Source organism: Narcine bancroftii, chromosome 2, assembly GCF_036971445.1.
Source record: "Narcine bancroftii isolate sNarBan1 chromosome 2, sNarBan1.hap1, whole genome shotgun sequence".
In the NCBI taxonomy this organism is placed as follows: Eukaryota; Metazoa; Chordata; class Chondrichthyes; order Torpediniformes; family Narcinidae; genus Narcine; species Narcine bancroftii.
The window spans coordinates 328,448,375-328,471,233 of record NC_091470.1 but is presented as its reverse complement, the minus strand read 5'-3'; the positions used below and the strand labels follow the sequence as shown (position 1 = coordinate 328,471,233).

The 22,859-nt window shown below is 40.8% G+C and overlaps 1 protein-coding gene across 5 annotated transcripts in view; it reads left to right on the top strand.

Annotated features, from left to right (window-relative positions):
* Window positions 1-22,859, top strand: part of LOC138755655 (RNA-binding Raly-like protein) — a 454,313-nt gene that overhangs the window by 333,126 nt on the left and 98,328 nt on the right. For 3 of the 5 annotated variants that reach the window (XM_069922038.1, XM_069922036.1, XM_069922040.1), the window contains exon 3: window positions 8,715-8,765. In XM_069922038.1, coding sequence (XP_069778139.1) covers window positions 8,715-8,765 — 51 coding nt within the window. The remainder of the gene's footprint in view (window positions 1-8,714; window positions 8,766-22,859) is intronic. The other 2 variants (XM_069922039.1, XM_069922037.1) reach the window with 1 other exon arrangement.

Sequence of the window (22,859 nt, the reverse complement as noted above, 5' to 3'; positions counted from 1 at the left end):
TTCAGGCCACTGGTGATAGGAATTGGTAGTAAAAGTTAATCATGCCCATGAACACATGTAGGCCCTTGACTGTACTGGGCTTGGCAAACTGGCACATGGCCTCGACTTTCACAGGCAAGGTCAATACGCTGCCCAAGGAAATCAATGGACGACAGCCCAAACTGCCACTTTGCGGGGTTGATGGCCAGGCTGTGTTCACTCAAGTGGCAATCAGGATATCATTGAAGTAGATGATGATGAAATCCAAGCCACGCCCTACAAGTCCATGAGCCGCTGGAACGTCTGTGACACATTCTTGAATCCTCGAGGCATCTACAGGAATTCAAATAGGTTGAACAGGTGATGAGGACAATCTTGGGCACATCACTGGGGTGGGTGGGAATCTGGTGATACCCATGGAATAAGTTCACCTTGGAGAAGATACTTGCCTCATGCAAATTGGCTGTAAAGTCCTGAATGTGGGGCACTGGGCAGTGGTTGGCCATGGTGGTGTCATGGAGCCTTTTGTATTTGCCGCATGGCCTCCATCCTCCAGTCGAGTTGGGCACCATGTGCAGCAGAGAGGCTCATAGGCTGTCTGAGTGGTGGATGATCCCCATCTCCTCCATTTTCCTGAACTCCTCCTTGGCAAGGTGGATTTTGTTGGGCGGGAACCTACGTACTTAGGCGTGCGGCAGTGATTCTTGAGTGGGAATGTGGTGCTGTACACCATGCTTAGGGTCATCTGTGGAGAACTGTGGCATAATAATGGTCAGGAAATCCATTGCCTGATAAAGTCACAGAGTCCAGGTGTGGGGCCAATAACTTGGCTTTGCAGAGTGAAAAGGTGTGGAAAGCCTTGGCATTCACTAGGTACCATCCCTTGAGGTCCACTAGGAGGCCGTGCACCTGGAGGAAATCTGCACCCAATAAAGGCTGTGACACTGATGCCAGTGTAAATGACCAGTTGAAACGCTGGAACCGAACTGTAGTGGGATGCTTTGCATGCTGTATGTGCGAATACTGCAGTTGTTGGAAGCAGTGAGCACCAGTCCTGACTTTCCGGCATGGATGTCATGGCTCGAGGGGGGCAAGACCTCTGTCCTTGTGTCTATGAGGAACTTTCATCCGGAGTGTCAGTCTCATAAGTAAAGGAAGCTATCATGGTGGCCAGCCACCGTAGCCATTAGTGACAGCCAGCTCTGGTGTTTCCTGGAAGAGAATAGGGTGGGTGGCAATGATGGGCTGCTGAACCCCATTTTTGATGGTAAAAACACCAATAGTTCAAACTGGGGTCGCTCCCTGATGCGGGCATTACCAGCTTCATTAGTGGCGTAGCGCAGCATCTTGGTCGATGCTGCTTGGTGGGCCACAGGATATCTGCGCAGGCGTGAGTCACTAAAATTATCGTCAGTGATGAGGAGGCAGATATCTTCTGGCATCTGCTGGAGAAACACTTGTTTGAACAGTAAACACGGATCATTGACGGCTTCCGACCCCTGCTCCCACTTTGACCCACAGGGCCCTCCACCCAGTCTTGGGGAGGATGCCGAGGCCATCCCATAGAGGGAGTAGGACATAGAGCATAAGCAGGTGTTTGGGTATTTTCCCCTGGGTCCACATGGGAGACCGGGGTATCTATCCCTTCAATCTCTACCCTTACATCATCCCCCCTTCCATCTGTTTGGGAAATCTGCTGCCTTATAGGGCGGGCGTGAACAGCAGGTGGAGGAAAGGGTAGTATGTTAGACACATGCTGAGGAGTATCTGCATTATTACCATTGTCATTCCAGATATTCCCATCCCAATCATCAATTACATCAGGATTGTCACCATTCCTTATCATGGCACGAATACGATATGGATCACGTTCTACTCTATGCCTTTCCTTATCTGCATAGAGCTGCTGCCGGAGTTTAATATTATGACAGATCGTTTGGACATGCTTATCCTCCCATTCTTTGGCTCTGTCCTGACTGGTGCGAACAATCTCGCTCATCATGGAACAGCGTTGTCGCATGGCTTCTAGCTCCTCCTCTAATTGCTCTCTCTTGCGCTGAGATTCTACTTCTCTTTGAACTGATTCTGCTTCACGCTGAATGGAGTGGCGTAAGGCTGTGGCCAGCAGCCAAAAACCGTCCATCAGCGTCCCCTTTTTAACAGGAAATTTACTTTCTCGAAGGAGAGTGGCGACCCGCTCTCCCAGAGGTGCACTTGATGAGTCTAACTTCTCATCCCAACTAATGGGTGGTCCCAACAAAAACAGGGTTTTGGCCAACATGCCAAACCCATCGTCTTTGGAAGTCCATTCCGGAATCAAGAACTGTTCAGGGCTTTCTTTTGGCGAAACATCTTGAGACCAACCCTGCTCGCAGCGCCAATTGTCTTGGGTAAACTTATACCTCTCATTTTGTTCATTTTAGATTTGTCACAGTGTATGAGCTACCGAACGAAAATAGACAACACTCCGAGAGCAGTTCAGTTTATACAAATGTTTATTACAAATTCAAAAGCTGATTTCACACTACAATATGCAAGCCCTTCCCAACTATACTTATCAACGCTTGGACTGGTCCCAACTGCCGAAGCAAGGCAACAACTGCACACTTGTAGTAGGTTGTCAGGGTGCCGGTAGCAGTTTTTCCACCTCTCCCGACTGGGACGTTGGCTGGACTCTAGAAGTTCTTCTTCTTGCTGAGAGATGTTGCCACCTCTCGGAAAGTCTCAAACTTCAGCAGCGGGACCATGGCTTATATTACCCAAAAATTGCTTACTCATAGCTTATCACTTTTAATAAATGGTTTATTTTGCGTCAAGGCTAGGCCTCTGACAGTCTGTGACCAAAACATTGCGTCAAGGCTAGGCCTCTGACAGTCTGTGACCAAAACATTGCGTCAAGGCTAGGCCTCTGACAGTCTGTGACCAAAACATTGCGTCAGGGTTAGGCCTCTGACAGTCTGTGACCAAAACAGGAAATGTTCTTGATACACAGATGTCCTTTTGTCAGATAACTGCATCTCTGGCCCTCGGTGGAATTTAGCTTATGTCTGCTTGTAAGGGATACTGGAATGTGAGGAGTCAAGCAAGTGCTAATTAAGAATGAAGTATTATGGGTTAACTTAAGGTGAAGGGATACTCGAATGTGAGGAGTCAAGCAAGTGCTCATTAGAAATGAAGTATTATGGGTTAAATCAGAGTGAAGGGATGCTGGAATGGGAGGAAGGGTTATAAAAGTATAATAAAATAAGGATCTTCAAAACAGGATAGCAAGTAAATAGCTTTAGCAAGTCTTGGGGATTGATTAATGGGTAAAGAACAAAGACATGATACTTCTCTGGCTAACAAGTTTGCAGGAAGGTACATAAACTGATAAGAAGTTAGAATCCACATGGGCGGAATTACCTAATGCTAAACCAATCCAGGAGGCAGAAGAATGTTAGGGGGAAGGTATCTCTGTACTGAAACGAAATGTATAAAAGTTGGGTCAGCCTCAGTATCTGTGTGTATTCCCAGGGTAAGGGGAAGCACCCAACTTTGCATTGTTCTCATAGTATAATAAAAGTTCTTTGTTCTCCATTTTTGTCTCGAGCAAATTCTGTGAAGGTACTTCTGTTTCTCACAAGCTGATTCTAAAAACAAGCAGGTTCTCAGCCTTGCAGAAGCAAAGGCTGCAAAAGTTTAAAAAAAACAGTTTAAATTTTCCATTACATAGTGTTCTGTGGTTCTATGGTTCTTTGGGAAACTGAGCAAAGGAATGACAGGAATTTAACTCATACAGATGTGAAGCTTTGCATATTTGGAAGTTAAACCAAGTGAATGGCAGAAGCATGGGGAATGGTGTTGAACAAAGAGAGCTGGGAGAAGTACAGGCTTCTTTGGAAGTGGCAAATATGTAGACAAGATGATGAAGAAGGAACATGTCATGCTTGTTTACGTTGTTCATGTTTTGAGTACAAGAATTAGGATGTCATGTTATAGCTGTATAGGGCTTTGGCACTAATGTAACATAATCCATATGCTACCATCCCACAAACTCTTCAAGCATTTCACATTATTTTTCTGGCAGTTGGAATTGAATGATCCAGGATCAAGATTTATGCACAATCGATGCTGCTTATATGATACATATTGATTTCTATTGATTTTGCTGGCATCAAATCATCTCTAGAAGTATATCATCAAGTAATTTATTGATGTATGAGCCCACCCTTTCTGTTTCAGCTCATAAATTTCCAGCATTTATATATTTCTATTATGAATTAAGTGTTTGTCAGTACTTTCTTTTTCAAAATTGTCCTTTTTGATGTCTTGTCAGTAAGCTGTTCTTGTTTCTTGTATAGTAGAAGGAATGAAGTGAACTTACTGTTGTCACGTGACCATGACTCCATCCTCTTCAAAATACTGTACCTTTAGGTGTCTTTCCATGTCTGATATCTCTAAAAATCATATAAAAGAATTTGGATGAGAACATTCCTATTTTGAGAACTAGTCATTTTTTTCATCTGATTTGTACAATATTGTATAAAGTTATTGTATTTATGTTTAGTCAACAGTGTAAATTCATTCAAGTTCAAGTTTATTATTATCATAAAATTGTAAAGTACAACTGGACGAAATGTGTTCTTCGGTCAGCAGTGTAAAAAAAAAAGTGATTGACCATATATGCAGTGCAGATATAAAAATAAATAATTATTGTGAAATTATTGTTGAATCTCAAAGGGGTTTGTGTGAGCGGTTCATCAGTCATTCAGCAGTCTCACTGCCCATGGAAAGAAGCTGTTTCTCACCCTGGTGGTTCTGAGTCTGATGGGAGAAGCTGAGTGGCAGGGGTCCTTAACTATTTTGCAAGGCCTCTTCAGACAACGATCCGGCTAGATCACATCAGTGGAGGGGAGGGAGATCACAATGATCCTGTCTGTCACTCTTATGGTTCGGTGGATTGACCTCTGATTCTGATGCACCCTCAATATACTCTTGATAGAGCACCTGTAGAAAGTCGACAGGATGGTGGCCAGTAGCCTTACCTGTCTCAGTCTCTCAGGAATTGCAGTCGCTGTGGTTCCTTCCTGACAAGTGAGGAGATGTGTGTCAAGGATAGATTATAACTTAAGTGGATGCCAAGGAATTGGTGCTCTCTCCTCTTTCCACTACAGAGTTATTGATGTGTAGTTGGGGGGGGGGGGGGGGTGGGGGGAGTGGTGGTCATCCCTAGTCCTCCTAAAATCCACAATCATCTCCTTTTTCTCATTCACTTTGAGATTCAGGTTGATACTCTCGTACCATAACACGAGATTTTCCACCTTTTCTCTGTTGTGCGACTCATCATTGTTGCTGACGACGCCAACCTCTTGTCGTGTCATCTGCAAATGTGATGACTCTGTTGGAGCTGGATCTGGTGACGCAGTCGTGGGTCAGTAGGGTGAACAGGAGCGGGCTGAACCCACAGCCCTGAGGTGCGCCAGTGCTCAGCATGTTGTGCTTGATTTTCTGCTGCTGTCCCTGACAGTCTGTGGTCTTTCTGTAAGGAAGTCCAGAATCCAGTTACAGAGAGTTTAATTGCATCCCATCCAATTTAATTGATTTATTTATAAATCCATAATTTCAGTTGCCACATAACTGTTTAATTTAAAAAGATGAGGGAGAGAAAATCCAGAAAATTATAAATTGGGCAATTTAACATCAGTTATGGTAATGTTATTAGAATTGAGGACATAATGGCTAAACTATTTGAGAAGTCAAAAGCAAGGAGAAATATTGGAAATGGTTTCATGTCTAAGGGGAAATATAACATTGGTTTGTAAGTCATTACTCGAAGGTTCAATTTGGCTTGTAAACTCATACAGTTTAATATATATTTTAAGTTTGTGCTTGTATAATTGTTAACGTGAAGAAATTCAAGAACAATGAGATGAAAATCTCTACAGATACCTGCAGTACAAGATTCCTAAATATGGCCACTTGCATGGTTACATTTATAGTGTGTCTGACAGAAAACAAATCACCCCAGGAAGACAGATTAATAGATATGGAACATTAGAAGGTTCAAGGAGATTGCTCACAAAATAATCCTCTGAAATTATGTGATGCCTGGGACCAATAAAAGAACTTGGGGCATCACAGCAAGAATTTGGAATGATTGATGACAATCTGTTCCTTCGTTGATTTCATGGATTAGAAGAGAATGAATCTTAGTGAATCATAACATCATCAAACTCGAAGAATACTTATAATAAAATCCTTAAGACATTTCTACTCAATTCTTACCTACAGTATATTTACAAGCTGATCACCATTTAATTGCTTTTTTAAAGCCAAGTCATTTTAGATTCCCCAAACATGCATTTGTTATCTTGCTAATTCCATACCATCTCAAGTTATCAAAAGCATGTACAATTCTGTTATATTTATACCTTTGGCTCCCTGGGCCAATGGTTGCAGATTTTTGCTTTGCTCCTATTATGGTTGTTGGTCATAAAGTAAGTTGATCAAGAAAACTCTCCAACTGTTGTAAATCCCTTTGCAACACATCAATCTTTCAGAGATGGTTTTAACTATATGTGTCCAGTTAAAACAGGATGAATAAATTACAGAGGTACATTGAATAACTTGCTTATTGATGTTATAATCTTCGGATAAATACTTGAAGCAGAAAATAAAATCAAGTGATATTAATGACGTTTGAACTGACAGTGCTTTTACATAAGTGTCACTGGAGACTCAATGGATTGAACAACTGGCTCCAGCGCTGGAGCAGTAGAGCCTGGCAAAGCTGACAGGATACTGTTTAACATTTAAATGTTATACAATAGTATCATTAATCTTTGGTTGCAGATTTAAATCTAGCTGGAATAGGGAAGTTAATGGAGGTTTCCCACCGGTTGAAAGTCTTATCAAGAGAAAGTTGAAAGCAAAAGGGGCCTGCAAATTTGTTTTCCTTGACCTGTGGGCCTAGGCAAATAGAAGTGACCCAGGGAAAGTTCTGTCACTAGTTTGCTCCTCCATCATATACTTTTTGCGTCCTACTGGGCAGCTCCTCCAGAATCCTGATGGAGACTGTAAAGGGCACATAGCTGTGCAACACCTTCAGCAAACCTTGCAGGTGGAGTACAGCCACAGTCCACCTGGACAAGATCAGGCGACTCAGTTCAGTCTCAGACAGACTTCGTCTTACAGGGTGGCATGGTCAGAAACATTATTTGGCCGGTGTTCTTCCATGACCAGTGACTCCTTCATACCTCCTGTCACCTACAGGAGGACCAGACGGCAGGCAGGAGGACATGGAAGCTCAGTGTGAAGTTGCAGACCCTAGAAATGGTAGAGGAACTAGAGAAGGAGAAGTTGTGAAACCCTTCTTTGACTCCCCTGGGTCCCGATGGGAAGTGACCAAGGAGAATATAAGAGGTTCTTTATCCTCAAATGTGTTTGGAGGGCAAGGCACAGGAAGTGACCAAGGAGAACATAAGAGGTTCTTTATCCTCAAATGTGTTTGGAGGGCAAGGCAGAGGGAAATGAGCCAACTCTACACTGACCTGCAGCAACTCCTCTTTCTGCAGTTGAGAGGGGTGGATGTGAGGGAGAAACTCCAAGAGGTGAAAAGCCAGCAAGCTGTTCTATTTACCTCGGATTCCTCTAAGATCACCTTCTGAGCCAGAGACCGCACAAAAGAGCAGGATGAGATGTGCTCACACTTATTCTTCCAAAAGGTTTGCAGAAAGAACTCAGTGATCCACAACCGTAAGGAAGAGTCAGACATCCGTTTGTTGGAAGACCACCAACTCAGTGAAAGACAGACCTTAGTCTGCCCAAAATCTGTTGGTCTTTCAGCACATGGAGATATGGGTGTGGGAATGCTGCTGACCAGCAAATTCCAGGCTGCAGATATGTGTGCTGAGAGATACACTGAGACTTGGTGCAGTCATTGTGAGGGTGCTCTGGGGAAGGACCACAGTCTGGTGTCCTTCCACTACCAGGCATTAAGGGGCTGGGACCAAGGGGAATACCCTCAAACAACAGAGGGGGGGGGGGGGGTGTAATGACATGGTGCCACAGTGGTGGTAATGGTGTAATTAGAAATGAATGTAACAATGTACAGTGATGGAAATGTATGGATACAAAACTGTAGGTGAAAATGTGTTTCTTTTTGTAAATCCAGTAATTTATTGTGAATAAAGTCTGTTTTTGGTTTAAAAAAAATTGGATGCCCAACAAATCCAACTTCCAAACATACCAGATTTCAGTAATTGCCTGTATATCCGCAAGTCAGGACAAGGATTCCAGATAAATCTGAGCTTTGCTGTCAACCACGAACCAGATCATCTGAATTAAACTAATGTTTACACCAAAAACAGGGAAAAGCGTCACTTCATATGGTGGTAGGATAAGCAACCTGGTCTGAAAAGCTGGTAATCACTTAATATTTTGTTATGCATAAAATGGACATTACCCAAAGAAAAATTGCAATGGCTGGATTTTTAAAAGGAATCAGAAGATGCTGGAAATGTACAGAATAAACTTTCATCAAGCTTAAGATATTTTATCAGAATTGGAAAATATGATGATGGAGTATGTGTATTTCTAACATTTTCTGCTTTCACTGTTGCAACTAGTTGCAAGTAATTTTACCACCCACATTTCCTGCACATTTCTGGTCATTTTTTTGTTTAAGATTTGCTTGGAATAGTGGACATTGTTATTCTGCAGCATTTTATTAAAGCATATTTTCCCTTTTTTCTCAGCAGTGGTTATGACTTTGACTACGACTATTATAGAGACGATTTCTACAGTCGGTATGTACAAGCCTTGCATTTTTATTTTCCTTCTTTGGTCCAAAATATTTTATTATTGTAAATAATTTGCATAATGTGAATTTTTGAGTGAATAAAATAATCAGATTTAACAATCCCACATATGCCCCTGTCCAACATTCCCACCCTATGCTTTTTACAATGAGCTTCTCTTCACCACATCCCCAATCTTGAAGGGTTTCAACAATCCTTATTCTCCCATTGATACTGCTTGATCCACTGATTTCATCCAGCAGGTGTGCTTATCACACGAGCCGATGGTTTCATTGCAAATTTAAGAGCAATTAAGCCCTGCAAGAACATGACAATAAAAATGATTAAATTATGTAGAGCGTTGAATTCAAAAAGGTTGAATTAATTGTTTACTGTCATGTGCACCGAGTAACAGTGAAAAATTTTTTTTGTTTGCTATTCAGGCAAGGCAATGCATACTTGAGTGGAGCAGATAGTGCAATAATAATAAAAATGCAGTAAAGAGTGCAGAGTGTAATATTACCAATAAAAGATCCACTTACCAGAAAGAAACAGCCCTTGAATCTGAAGGGGTTAACATTCTGCAGACTGTTGACTTTATTTTTAAGAGAAGCAATTTGTTGTTTTGTCCAACCATTATGATCAAGTAAAATTGAACAAAACGCTCCTGAAAGAATATTCTTTATTCTTCGTGGGTTTATTTGGTGGGTTTTCAAATGTCACATATATGGAGAATTAGTTGCAGTAATATAAATCTTGTCATCTTTGAACAAACAAAAATTGTTGGTTGCTCATGAACAAAGCTAGAAGGGACATCACCTTCATCAAGACTGACAACATTCACAGTACATCAGCCCACAATACTGACACCCCTAGCCATCTCACTATATTCCCACTGGCACTGGCATACTGTGACTGCAAGGTGTGCCATTGTTGCATGTGATCAAATCAGGTTTGTTGGAAAAAGAGTCCAAACACAGACTGAACAAACTATTACAAGGTCCCGTTTTAGTTAAAATGGGATTATCACTGTAAGGGATAGTATAGACAGGAGGAACTGAATGGTCACATTTAACATTTCGCACAAGTCACAGCCCAGCGACAATTCGATTCATTGGAAGAACTGAGGGAAGGCTTGTCACAGTTTGTTCCAGATTTGATACATTTCCAAAGACATTGTGATTTTGCAAGGGAGAACCATTCTGATGCTGAAGAGAAAACAGCTTTTTGAAGCCACTCTTGTGGCCAGCCATTTTGTGGAATTCAGAGCAAAGCACACTCTGGGCCTTTTTGGTGGATTAACCTGTGCCAGGAGGGTCTTTTGGGAAGCATAATGCTTCATTTTGATGTGAATAACAGTGAAGGTCACTTGGAGAGACCAGTGCCAGGGTCTTGGAAGCTTCGTGGAGGCCACTCAGTTCAAGTCTTGCCTACAAAAGGACCAGAAGTGTTATGATCACAGCTCGTGTGGATGAACATTTCTTCCAAGACAACGCAAGGAGAATTTGTGAATCTGAAGCAGCCATAACTCCAGTCTTCCCATTAGTTCAATATTAATTCTGGGCCTCAGATTTCAAATGCCTAAGCTTCAACACTTGAATTTAAAAGTCTGAACTTAGAAGTAACTTTCTAGATTTCAGCCTGGACTGTAATGGTTTGGATATATCACACACATGCTGATAGTTGGGGATAGATTTAGGGTTAAGGATAGTTTAAGAGTTAAGACTATAGTTTAAGAATATGAAATAAAATTAGGGTTTTAAAATTAAACACTGTCTGGTTCATTGTCTATTGAACAGTTCATAACAAAATAAACAATAATCCTTATTGCATACACATGGAACAGGGAAATTAAAAATGCAAAACACGGTACTAAAACAATGTAAACATTCACATCAGATACAGCGATCTCATCCAGTGACCACCTACTTACTCACTCTCTCTCCCTCTCTCTTTCTCTATTACACACATACAGTAACTAGTAGACTCTTACTAGACAGGGACTACAACACACACTCCTGGTTCCCTCTTCCAATGGGATATGGCTCAATATTAAATTTTACTACACAATACTATGGTTCCACTCTAAATGTAATGCACACCTTACCAACAACTCCTCCAGCAATGTCCACAGTTCTCAATCTGGTGTAGAGCAGCATTTATAGTCAGGACCAAGAAGCAAAGAAGCTGATCTGCTGCTCCTGGTGGGCTTTTAAAGTGCAGTAAGCTGGGGAGTCTGGTCTAGGTATTCAGTAAGTGATTTAAAAGGGCCTAAGGTCAAGTGTGCACTTCTGGGTGGGCAGAGTCCAAGCTTGATTGGCAGAGATGCAACTTCTGACTAGATTGCAGACAGAGAGGTCATATGACCCTCCACCATGCACATTCCCACTAAGTTCCAGACAGAGGGGTCACCTGATGCTCCACAATCCACACAACTACCATCACAAAATATTCTGTAGTTACTAAATAGTTATGGACAGGATGTTAATGTTGTTTTAAAATAAACAAAGAGGTCATTGGACTGAGGAGACTGCTCTGAGAAGCATCCACTGTAATTGTTTTGAGCTAGGATAATTGACCACAAGCACCCACTACTACCTTAACTATGTGTTAGATGTGACTTTTAACTTCAGATTTATTAGGGCTTCTTGGTGCCATAATCTGACAAATATTATTCTTAATATTAAATTGAGTCACCCTCATCTCCCCTCTGGAATTCCCTTCTTCTGTTCTTGTTTGGATCTATGTTACAATATGACCTAGTGCCCAGTGAAAACAGATCAGCAAAAAGATGAATACTGAATAGGAGCTGTTGGCAGGACTGCCAACAATAACCTCCAATACTTTGTTGATAATTGAGATCAGAGTGATGAGGGAATCATTTCTTTCATTGGATTTGCAGATAGAAATTAGCAGCGCAGTTTAGTACATTATTGTCTGGATGCTGGTGTATTACTGCATTGAAAGAACTTAACTGGAGGCATGGTTGCAAATGAGAACAAAGGTTCAGCATTGCAGCTGGGGAGAACTCGGGCATCCAGTGTACTCATTAACTCCTTGAAATCATGCAGAGGGAAATAATTTAACAGAAACTAATGGTGGAGATGGCAGTGGGAGAAGAAATTGAGTTTGTTTATTGACATTTTCCATAGGTACAATGAATAGATGCAATGAAAGTCATAACTGCTGCAAATTCCAATATACACACAACACACATAAAAGGTAGAGGAAAAAAATAAATAATGATAAATATTCACAGTTAAACATAGTGCAAAAAATGATCAAGGCAGATGAAGTAATCTCATGGGGAGGATAGTAAGCTAAATGCAGCATCCACTCAAGTCTGGTCAAAAGTGATTGATAATGCTCTAGCATTATTTCCCTTCCAATCTTTATACAGTCATACATCGCTTAACGTCCAGAATATGTTCTGTGAAATAGGATGTTATGTGATGTGGAGGTTGTGCTAACACCATATTTATTCTTAGCTGTGACAGAGTATATAGATATATTTTTGGGAGATAATTGGGAAAGGTTTGTTAGAGTAGGTTACATACAAACATTTTAAAACAGATCTTATTTGAAATACTGGAGCTCTGCCCCATGCTTGAGCAAGAACTTTGAAGAGCGCTCAAGAGACTTCACTAATGGATTATTGTTTACAACAGATGAAAAAGTTTGTCGGAGCCACTTCTGTCTGGAGCTGTTGTAATAGGGTCATGTGGTTTTGCAAGCAGAGGGAGTCAAACAGGCTTTTATGTGTGTTTGTGTGTGTGTGTGAGAGAGAGAGAGAGAGACACACACACAAAGATCACTTATACAGTGTTACAACCAGCAAGAGCAGCTGGGACTGGAACAGGACAAGCTGGCAAGCTTGTGGAAAGCCCCATTTTGGAAAACGGCCTGGTCAAAGCCCTTGTGATTTATGCAAGAGCAGAAGACTGGCTGTCCAATGTTTCACCAGGAATAAGAGAAGCAAAAAGGAACTCTGTGATGACCTGAAAAAAAGAGATTATCATCTGGAGAACCCTGAAGGGCAAGTTTCTTCGGCAAGACACTGAAGTGGCTGATGGAAGTAAATGTACAACAAACCTCTCTCTGAAGACCGACAAGAACCTTCCTGAGCGGTAACCATTTACCTTTCAAGTGCCAAAGCCTGGTGAACTTTATAAATATTAAATTCTGTGCACAGTATAAAAATTGTGTGCAACCAATTAACTTGGAGGAATGAGATTGGACTGTGAACCAAAGAACTTTTCTGAACTTACACACACATTACATACACGTGCACTTAGAATTAGAAGGGGGTTAAGTTAGGTTAAGTAAGTCAATAGTGATAAGTTAAAGTTTGATTCTATTTTCATCTTTAAAGATAATTAAAAAACAACTTTTATTTAAATAACCATTTGTGTTGGTGAATATCTATTGCTGCTGGGATTTGGGGTCCTCTGAGCTTGTAACATAGCAAAGCTATATGGGATACTGTAGTGTACCTGTATTGACTAAATAGCCAAGATACTGTATGCATACAGTACCATATTTTAGCTAATGTATCTGGGAAGGTAATATATAGCTTAAGTAAGTTAATACTGTACAATACTGCATTCGTAATATAATAATACGTTGTAAATATACACTACTGTGTACATAGGCTAATAAGTAATCTGTACTTACCACAATTGGAGCTTGCAGGGCTAACATAGTGTTGGGTGAGTCTGGAGGCTGTTGCTGGTACAGTTCTGTACTGTACAAGATATTAATGGGACCACGGATGTACATGCAGTCGGACTTTGCCTGAACGAACGTTATGCAGCGCATAATTGTACTTGGTTGTTGTTGAGAACTTGATGAAGGGCTCCGGCCTGAAGCATTGACAATTATTTTTATTTCTCTGATACTACTTGACCTGCTGAGTTCCTTCAGCAGACTGTTTGTTGCTCCAGATCCTAGCATCTGTCATGTTCTTTGTGATTTACATATTTGGATATGTTATAAATATGTTGGTTTATATAATCTCTTAAAAAAAATCCACTCCATTTATTTTCTTTTGTGCTTTCTTTCTTCCTTTCTTTTTTTTTGGGAGGGGGGGGATAAAAACAAAATGATGCATAATTTTCCATCGGTTCTATTGTAATGTATTGTTCAAGGTGAAGAAATATATGTTTATGTTTGATGCAAATGGAAAATAAAGAAAAAATATATTTCAGGTCAAAACTTTTTCATCGATTCTGAGAAAGGTTCCTCCACAAGTAATGTTAACTCGGTTTTTCTATGCAGAGATGCTGCTTGATCTGAGGATTTTTTTCAGAATTTTCTGTTTTATTATTTCATAAATTCATAATTTTTTTAAATCGTAAGCCAGTAAAATGAACAAATTCCACTTCAAAACATCATGAGGCAAGTGATTTAAAAACTCTTGAAACTAAATCTATAACATAATTAAGCCAACATGTGAGACTGCCAGAAAACCAGAGCACACACCAAAATGCTGGAGAAACTCAGTGGGTCAGATAACATCTGTGGAAGGTAATAGACAGTCAACATCCAGGACTAAACCCTTCATCGGGTCTGCAAAGAAACACAGCAGAAGAGAGGGTGGCAGGAAAGAGAAAAGCACGGTCTGGCCGGTAATAGGTGAATGGAGGTGGGATTAGGGGAGGTGGAATGTGAAATGAGACAAATGCAAGAAGCTCGGAGATGATAGGAGGAAGATACAGAGGGCTTAGGAGGATGGACCCTGATATTTTCATAGAGAGTTAACATTTCGGGCCAACACCCTTCGTCAGGATTAGAATTTTAATAACAGTCAAAATTTCAGGCAAAAACCCTTCATAGTGAAGGTATAGTTAAGAGATATTCAATGTTTTGATAGTTCTGGAAAAATCCATTGCCTTTCATGGATGCTGCCTGACCAGTTGAGTTTGAGTTCTTCCAGTATTTTATGTGCTGCGAAAAAATAATTAGCAAAGAAACTTTTATTTTAAATATTTTACGAATGGTAGACAAAAATACAAAAAAACAATTGATCTCATTGATCAAATTCACAAGATTAGAAGAGCAGAAGTAGGGGCATTGGCCCATCGAATCTTCTCTGCCATTCTAATCACGAGCTGATCCATCCTTCCACTCAGCTCCACTCTCTGGCCTTGTCCCCGTAACCCTTAATGCCCTAATTAATCAAAAACCTGTCAATCTCTGCCTTAAATCAACAAATGACCTTGCTTCCATAGCTGCCTATGGCAACAAGTTCCACCAACTCACGACCCTCCCGACAAGCCCAGCTCACTTGCTCACCTCTCTCACTTGTTCCTCCTACCTAATCAATGGTCTGGAGAAGACTGCACCCAAGTCCCACTTAGCACTTGCTTTTAAAGTGCTTACCTCCAGCTTGTGTAGTCTCCTAACACAATAACAACACTGAAAAGATCCATTCCCACCCTCTCTCCCACCCCAAAACCAGACAGCTCCCAAAGGCTCCAGCAGCAAGCTCATCAAAATATTTCTAACCCAAAAAAATCTTCCTGTCCTTTGAAATGACATCTTAGCTCCAATATTGTTATTTAAACTACTGTAAATATTCGAGTATAAAATTTAAAAAAAATTTCCCCCCTTTTCCCTTCAAAAATAGGGGGGGGATTCGCATTATACACGAGAGTAAAAAATTATTTAAAAATTTCTGCAACTCGCAGCGCGACTCGGGTGGCTGGGCGGGCGGGCGAGCGGTAGTTGGCAGCGTGACTCAGGTGGGTGAGGGGAGGGGGATCATGAGAGACAGCAGCGCGACTCCGGCGGGCAAGCGGCCGGAGAGGCGGCAGCGCGATTCAGACAGGTGAGTGGAGGGGGGTTCGTATTATACACAGGGCTAATTTTTTTCCCCCCTTTTTCTCCTCAAAAATGGGGCGGTCGTATTATACACAGAACGCATTATAGACGAATATTTTTGGTAATCTCTACACTCTGAAAACAACACACATCTTGGATAAGAATACAACCTTATATAAAAAACTATGTTTAGAATTTCTTATACAATTCTAAAAAGTATATTATAAAATGGAAATATAAATCACTACTAAAAAAAACTAACTATAAACTCATCTCCCACAAAAACTGAATAAATCCTAGAATTTAAAATTTAAAAAAAGCTCACAAAACAACAGCCCAAATGGTATATAACCTCATAAAGTGTTACCAAAACAGAGAGGACCAGATGGTCCTCATCACCTGAATACTGTATGACTAAAACTATAAAGCTTCAAAATAATAATAATCAAACAGCCTCAGTCATCAAGTAGATATTTACGATGAGTATGGAGACTGGCTATATAATTCCATGCCTCAACAACTGAATGCAGCTACTTGTGTTCGCTGGGGAGTGTGATACGGAGTCGCTCAGGATATAGCAACAAGGGCTTAAATCCTTCATTGTATAATTCCAGCATTACTTCCCTGTACTCAGCTCGCTAATCCATAACTTCGGGAGTATAATTTTCCGCCCATCAGATCTCCTGACCACGATATTCCAGTTTCACTCTCTGCTGAGCCTCTCAGATCAGTGTCCTTTATCTGATAACAACATAAACGAATGATAACCGAACAGGGTCTCTGTCCCGGAGCTGGTTTACATACTAAAGAGTGGTGTGCTCTATTGATCACCTGTGAGGATGGGACTGTCTCCTTCCTGAAAACTTCACATATCAGAGAATAAATTTGTAGGGTGTCCTCCTTCAATAGATTCTGCCAAGCTCAAAATACACAGGTTTTGCCGTCTGGTCCAGCTTTCCCAGTCAACAACTTTAGCCATCAACTTCGAGTTGCTTTCATGTAGGCTGGAGCAGACATCTTCTAATTCTCCAACACACTGGCTCAGGTCTTCCGAAGCGTGCTCCTCCGCTAGTGACCGAATTTCATTGACTTTGACTTCTAACATGCTAAAAGGAGCTTTGAAGTTAGCAGACATCACTTTCCTCTGTCGATCCAGTAGGGCAGAAATAGCCTCTGTTGTGAAGCTAGCAGTCGTTTCTTCTTTTTCTTGGATTTTCCACTTTTTGTAGTCATTTTGAGGCAAACAAGAGTAAAAGAAGGGAAAGATGAAAAATATATAACACTTTGGTTGTAAAATAAAAGGTGAAAAGAATAGAGAGTAGAAAGGAACACCTGAAAGTTGTGTCTACACCATATTGCAGCTAGTCTGGAAGTTCCAAGAGGAATAATTAAACCATGTCTTAAACTAGTCAGTGTGGGCTGAGGACGAACCAATGAGAACTGTTAAATAAAGTCTGTTCTGTTATCTCCAGCCACCCTTTGAGTGTGTGATACCTGATCCTGTGATGGGTTTAAGCATCTAGAGTATAGGGAGAGATTGGACAGATTAGGTCTTTATTCTTTGGAGCGTAGAAGGTTGAGAGGGGATTTGATAGAAGTATTTAAGATTATGAAAGGGATAGACAGAGTGGATGTGGATAGACTATTTCCGTTAAGAGGAGGAAAGATTAAAACAAGAGGACATGAGTTAAGAATTAAGGGGCAGAGGTTTAGAGGTAACATGAGGGGGAACTTCTTTACTCAGAGAGTGGTAGCCGTGTAGAATGAGCTTCCGGGAGAAATAGTGGCGGCGGAGTCAATTGTATTATTTAAGAAAAGGTTGGACAGGTATATGGATGAGAAGAAGATGGAGGGTTATGGGCATTGTGCAGGGAGGTGGGACTAGAAAAGGGTGTTTGGTTCGGTGCGGACTAGAAGGGCCTAATAGCCTGTTTCCGTGCTGTAATTGTTATGTTATATGTTAACATGACTTTATATTAAAGGGCACTCCATTTTGTCCCCAAGTGTTTTCTGCAATATGTCATCACCATCTCCAAGGAACTCTGGCACAAGCTAATTAATTACACAAGCATGCAATTCTTTGAAGAGGAGGACAGTTAACAAAAATGGCGGTCTTTATATGTGCACAGAAAATACCTAATTGTATATTTGAAATACCTGCACCAATTTCTCCATGATGGTGTTGGGAACTGATATCATCTCCACCCTCTACCCCCAATTCTTGCGCAAGTTGAATTATTAGGCTCCGCTAGAGACAAATGACCAAAAGTAAGACCTGCTGGAAGAATGCAGCAGTTTAAACAGCATTTGCAGAGTCAAAGAGTTAGTCAGCATTTCAGGTCAAGACCCTGTATCAGTACCATAATGATCAGTTGTTCAATTGCCTATTACAGTCTAAGACTGTAGGCTGCTTAATTGATGGGAGAGGACCAATGGATTGAGTCACTTGTATTCAGGGTCACTGTTTTTGATAGGATCATAACTTTTGGCAAAGAGAATATGTGGAAGATGCTCATATTTCAGGGTATAATGTCTTGGTTCAAGCAGACCTCTGGAGAGGTGGGCCCTGGATGAGAAAATGTGTGCCATTTTAGAGGCACCTACAGACCAGGTGTTACAAGCTGCATCCCAAGCAGAATAGCTACAGAAAATGGTACTGTAATGGCAACCGTGCAGTCACCTGAGGGCAGAAATGGTTATTTCAGAGAAGGAGTCATTGAGAGATAACATTCAGCAGGAATCCATTGGGACATTGAGAGACACAAGAGAGAAAGTACATCAGATGAGTCAATAATGAATACAATCAATTCCACGTGCAAGTGTGGTGGTATCGCACACACACACACACACACACACAAAGGAAATATGATGAAATTACATTGGGCTAAGATTGTGCACCTGAAGCAGGAAGGGAAGCCAGCAATTGGATGCATCTGCATCCTCTAAGGGAGGAGGTACAACAGCAATGTACCCAAAATGTTTTACGTGGCATGCAAAAATAAAACTGAGGAAAAGTCATGTGGCAAAGAACCATGCTTTATAGTTCAAAAAGGACTGCAATAAATGGGAGCGAGGTGCCTCCAGATGACCACAATAAATCAATATGTCCAGAAATAGGTTTAAGGTGACAATGAACAATATTAATGCAGGATATACCTTCAGAGACATCTGAAAATATTCTTTGAGAACCGTGGATTTGCAAGGTTTACTCTTAGAGTGAGTGTAAAAGCAGTGCTCAACTATTTTCTCATTCACCAACAAACAGATGATATTAAGCTGACATTAAAGTCCCAGGAGAAAAGGTGTCACTTATTGAAACACTTCAAGGCAACATGGGTTGCAATGCAGAGACACAAATCATTTAGAGAAATGGACTAGATTGAGATGTTCTGAGTCCAAAGACAGTCCATTGCAAGTAGCCAACATTAAAGATATCACTTTGATAACAATTTTGTGATTTCCAAACAAATGCATCATTCACAGAACATATAACCAGGCATTTTGGAGAAAGAAACTCTAATCTTTTTCAATCATGTCATAGCTTGCTCATGAAAGTTTTAGGAAATGGGTGGCAGGGTTGGTGTAGTGGTTAGCGCAACACTGTTACAGCGCCGGTGACTGAGACCTGGGTTGGTATCCTGTGCTGTGTGTAAAGAGTTTGTATGTTCTCCCCATGTCAGCGTGGGCTTTCCTTGGGTGCTCCCGCTTCCTCCTAACGTTCAAATAAAAAAGCGTACTAGCGGTTGTAGGTTCATTGTGTGTAATTGGGCGGCAAAGGTTCTTGGGCTGTAACTGTGTTGCATGTCTAAATTTAAAAAGAAATAATATTTTTTTTTAAATTAAATTTAAAACAACAAACTCTGAAAGAGTCAACGCACCAGGTGAGAAGCCTCAGTTGATGTGAGGTGATGTAGATTGGGTCTGGCAGAGTTGTGAAGGTAAAAAGAAAAGTTGAAACTGGAATTCTGAGGGATAACTCAATGTCTACGTGACTCTTGCTGAGTGGGCTGAATCAAGGGAAATCAAATTGAATGCATTGCAATGTGAAGGCGCCCCCTTAGCTCTGAAGATCCTCTGTAAGATTTTATAATTGGTACAGGCTTATTAAAGTCAGCCTGATGCACTGTAGCCAGAATGTGGTAAGACAGACTGGAAACAGTCAAGTCAGAATTGAAAGATTTCATTATATTCCAGAAATAGAAAGTCAGAGAAGGTGGCTTCATATCTTCTAAGGTGCAATTGGAAATGGAAAAAAATCCAATGTCTACATGCTGGGTGAAAATAAATGTACAAAGGTGGAGAGCTTTAAGTAAAGAGATTGTTTTGCCTAGCAATGATATCAAAGATGATGCGTATTGTAACAACTGCAGTTATGGAGTTAACTATTGGATTCTGTTTGAAGATTTATGTGGACAGTTTGGTGGAGACAGTCTCAATGGGGACCCTACACCTCTGCCACTTCCCACCCCTCCGCGGCCCACAACATATTTAAGGAAAATGTTTTCTTTTCATCTCACATAACGTAAATACTTTTAATGTTTTTTTTTAAATTAGTCAGTAGGGGAGAAGAACGATGGAAATCAAAACTTAACATCTTCACAAGAAAGGGGGGTCCATACAATTTGAGGAGAGTCCTAAGGGGGCCAGAGCCAAAAATAAGTTGAGAATAGCTGGTTTAGTGCATACTGGTGACACCAAAATGATGATGAGAAGGAGACAATGCAATGTATTCAAAATTAGGTAGAGCCAAAAATTGCATAAAAGAATGTGAAACTAGAATGTACTATATATGAGGCTGATGACAATTGAACCATTTGAATTGTGCTTGGATTGGACAATTTAGAGATGTTAGCCCATAAGACCATTAGATATAGGAGCAGAAGTAGACCATTCAACCCATCAAGTTCACTCCGCCATTTCATCATGAGCTGATCCAATTTCCCACTCAGCCCCAGCCGTCTCCTCATAACCTTTGATACCATGACTATTTAGATAACCATCAATCTCTGCCTTAAACACACCCAGTGACCTGGCCTCCATTAATGTCCATGGCAGCAAATTCCAGAGGTTCACCACTAATGGGCTGATGCCTCCACATCGCTGTTTTAAATCGCCTTCAAATCTGACATTGTGTCCTCTTGTTCTTGACTCCCCTGCCATGGGAAACAACTTGGTCACATCTACCCTGTGCAGGCCTTTCAACATTCAAAATGCTTCTAAATTCCAAGGTTTATTGTCCAATGGTCACATCTACCCTGTGCAGGCCTTTCAACATTCAAAATGCTTCTAAATTTCAAGGTATATTGTCCAAGAACTGTCAAATGTTCCTCTTATGCTAATCCCTTCATTCCAGGAATATTTCTTATAAATCTTCTCTGAAGCCTTTCCAATGCCAGCACATCCTTTCTTATTTAGGGAGCTCAAAACTGTGCCCCATCCTCCAAGTGAGGCTTTAACATCACATCCGTGCTATCTCATTCCTCTCGATATGAATGCCAAAATTGCATTCACCTTTTTCACCACTGACCCAACCTGGAGGTTAACCTTTAGGGCACCCAAGTTCCTTTGCATCCCAAAATTTTGAATTTTCTTCCCATCCAACTAATAGTCTGCCCATTTATTTCTTCTATCAACATTTTCCAGCATCATATTTCATTTGCCACTTCTTTGCCAATTCTCCTAATCTATCCAAATGTCTCTGCAGCTTCTCTATTTCTTCCTCACAATCTGCCCTCTCCACTTCTCTTTGTATCATCTGCAAATTTAGCTCCAAAGCCATTTATTCCACAATCCAAATCATTAACATAACAACCTAAAAAACAGCGGCCCCAACAATGACCCCTGCAATACACCCTCTGGTAATAGGTAGCCATGCAGATTATTATGTGCAGTTTGCCTGCAGTAAAGTGTTCCGTTTATAAAGAGGCAAATTGAATGAGTAAATTTATAATTGGTTATGAGTGAAAATATTCAACATTTCACTCATTTGTGTAAGTTATTTCACCAATTGTCTGTGATTTATTTATATAAAGGGAAAGCAGTGTTTGCTTTAAATTTGACTTGCATCATGTGGCATTGTTATACTTGAGACTGCTGTTCATTTGAGGTTAAATCCCTTGAACAAATAATGTTTTGTATTTTGCTCTATCTTTAACTGCTTACTTATGCTCGCAGCAATGCAAAGGAACATGCAATTACTGCAGATCTCCAAGTCAACATCAGAGAAGGCACTTAGTTCCATGTACGCCTCAGTTTTCTGCACATGAGACTTGAGGACCACCACAATAGGAATCCTATCAATGTTCCCTGTCAGTAGATCATTCAACTTTTGTCTATGAGTTTTTAGCTTATTTGTAGTTAACAAGATAAAATTCACATTACTGCAGGCACAAACCCCTACTTGGGATGAGTCACTGAAGATCATTTCCAAATAACATTCGCAGAACACCACCATTTAACATACATTAAATTCATGTGTACGTGGATTTCTAGGTCCATATCCTAAACTGTTTGATGTCATTATTTTAAAAGGCTTATTTCAATTCATTGAATCATGGAATCTCAGATGTGTTACAATGCATGAGGAGATGATTTGGTTCACTGAGTCCACACAGAGTCCTAGAGTAGCAATTTCATTTATTTTATTCCCTATTCTTTCCTCAATTGTTCTCTTTCATCTCCTTTGAAGATTTTGATCCTTTTTCCATCATAGCTCTACTTATTGACAAGGAAATAGAATGTTAGGACTCTACAGCACAGAAAACAGGCCATTTGTCCCTTCTAGTTTCTGGCAAAAACATCATACCGCTAGCCACACTGACCTGCACCCATTCCATGACCCTCCAGAACTCTCCCATCCAGTTTATTTTCAAAGCCTAAGAGTGGGCCTGTAATTTCCTGGTTTACTTTTGAAGCCTTTTTTAAACAATGGAACATCATGAGCTACCCTCCAATCCTCTGACACCTCACTTGTGGATGAAGATGTTTTAAATATCTCTGTCAGGACCCCGACAATTTCTAAACTCTTCTCCCTCAAGGTCTGAGGGAATATTATGTTAGGCCTGGGGGATTTATCTACCTTTATTTGCTGTAAGGCAGCAAGCACATCCTCCTCTTTAATCTCTAAATATTCCATGCCACTACTGCTCATTTCCCTTCCTTCCTTGTACAATATGCCAGCTTTGTGTGTAAATAGTGATGCAAAAAACTGTTTGAGATCTCCCCTAACTCATGAGGCTCCAAATGTACACGACCACTCTGATCTACTAGTGGATCATTTTT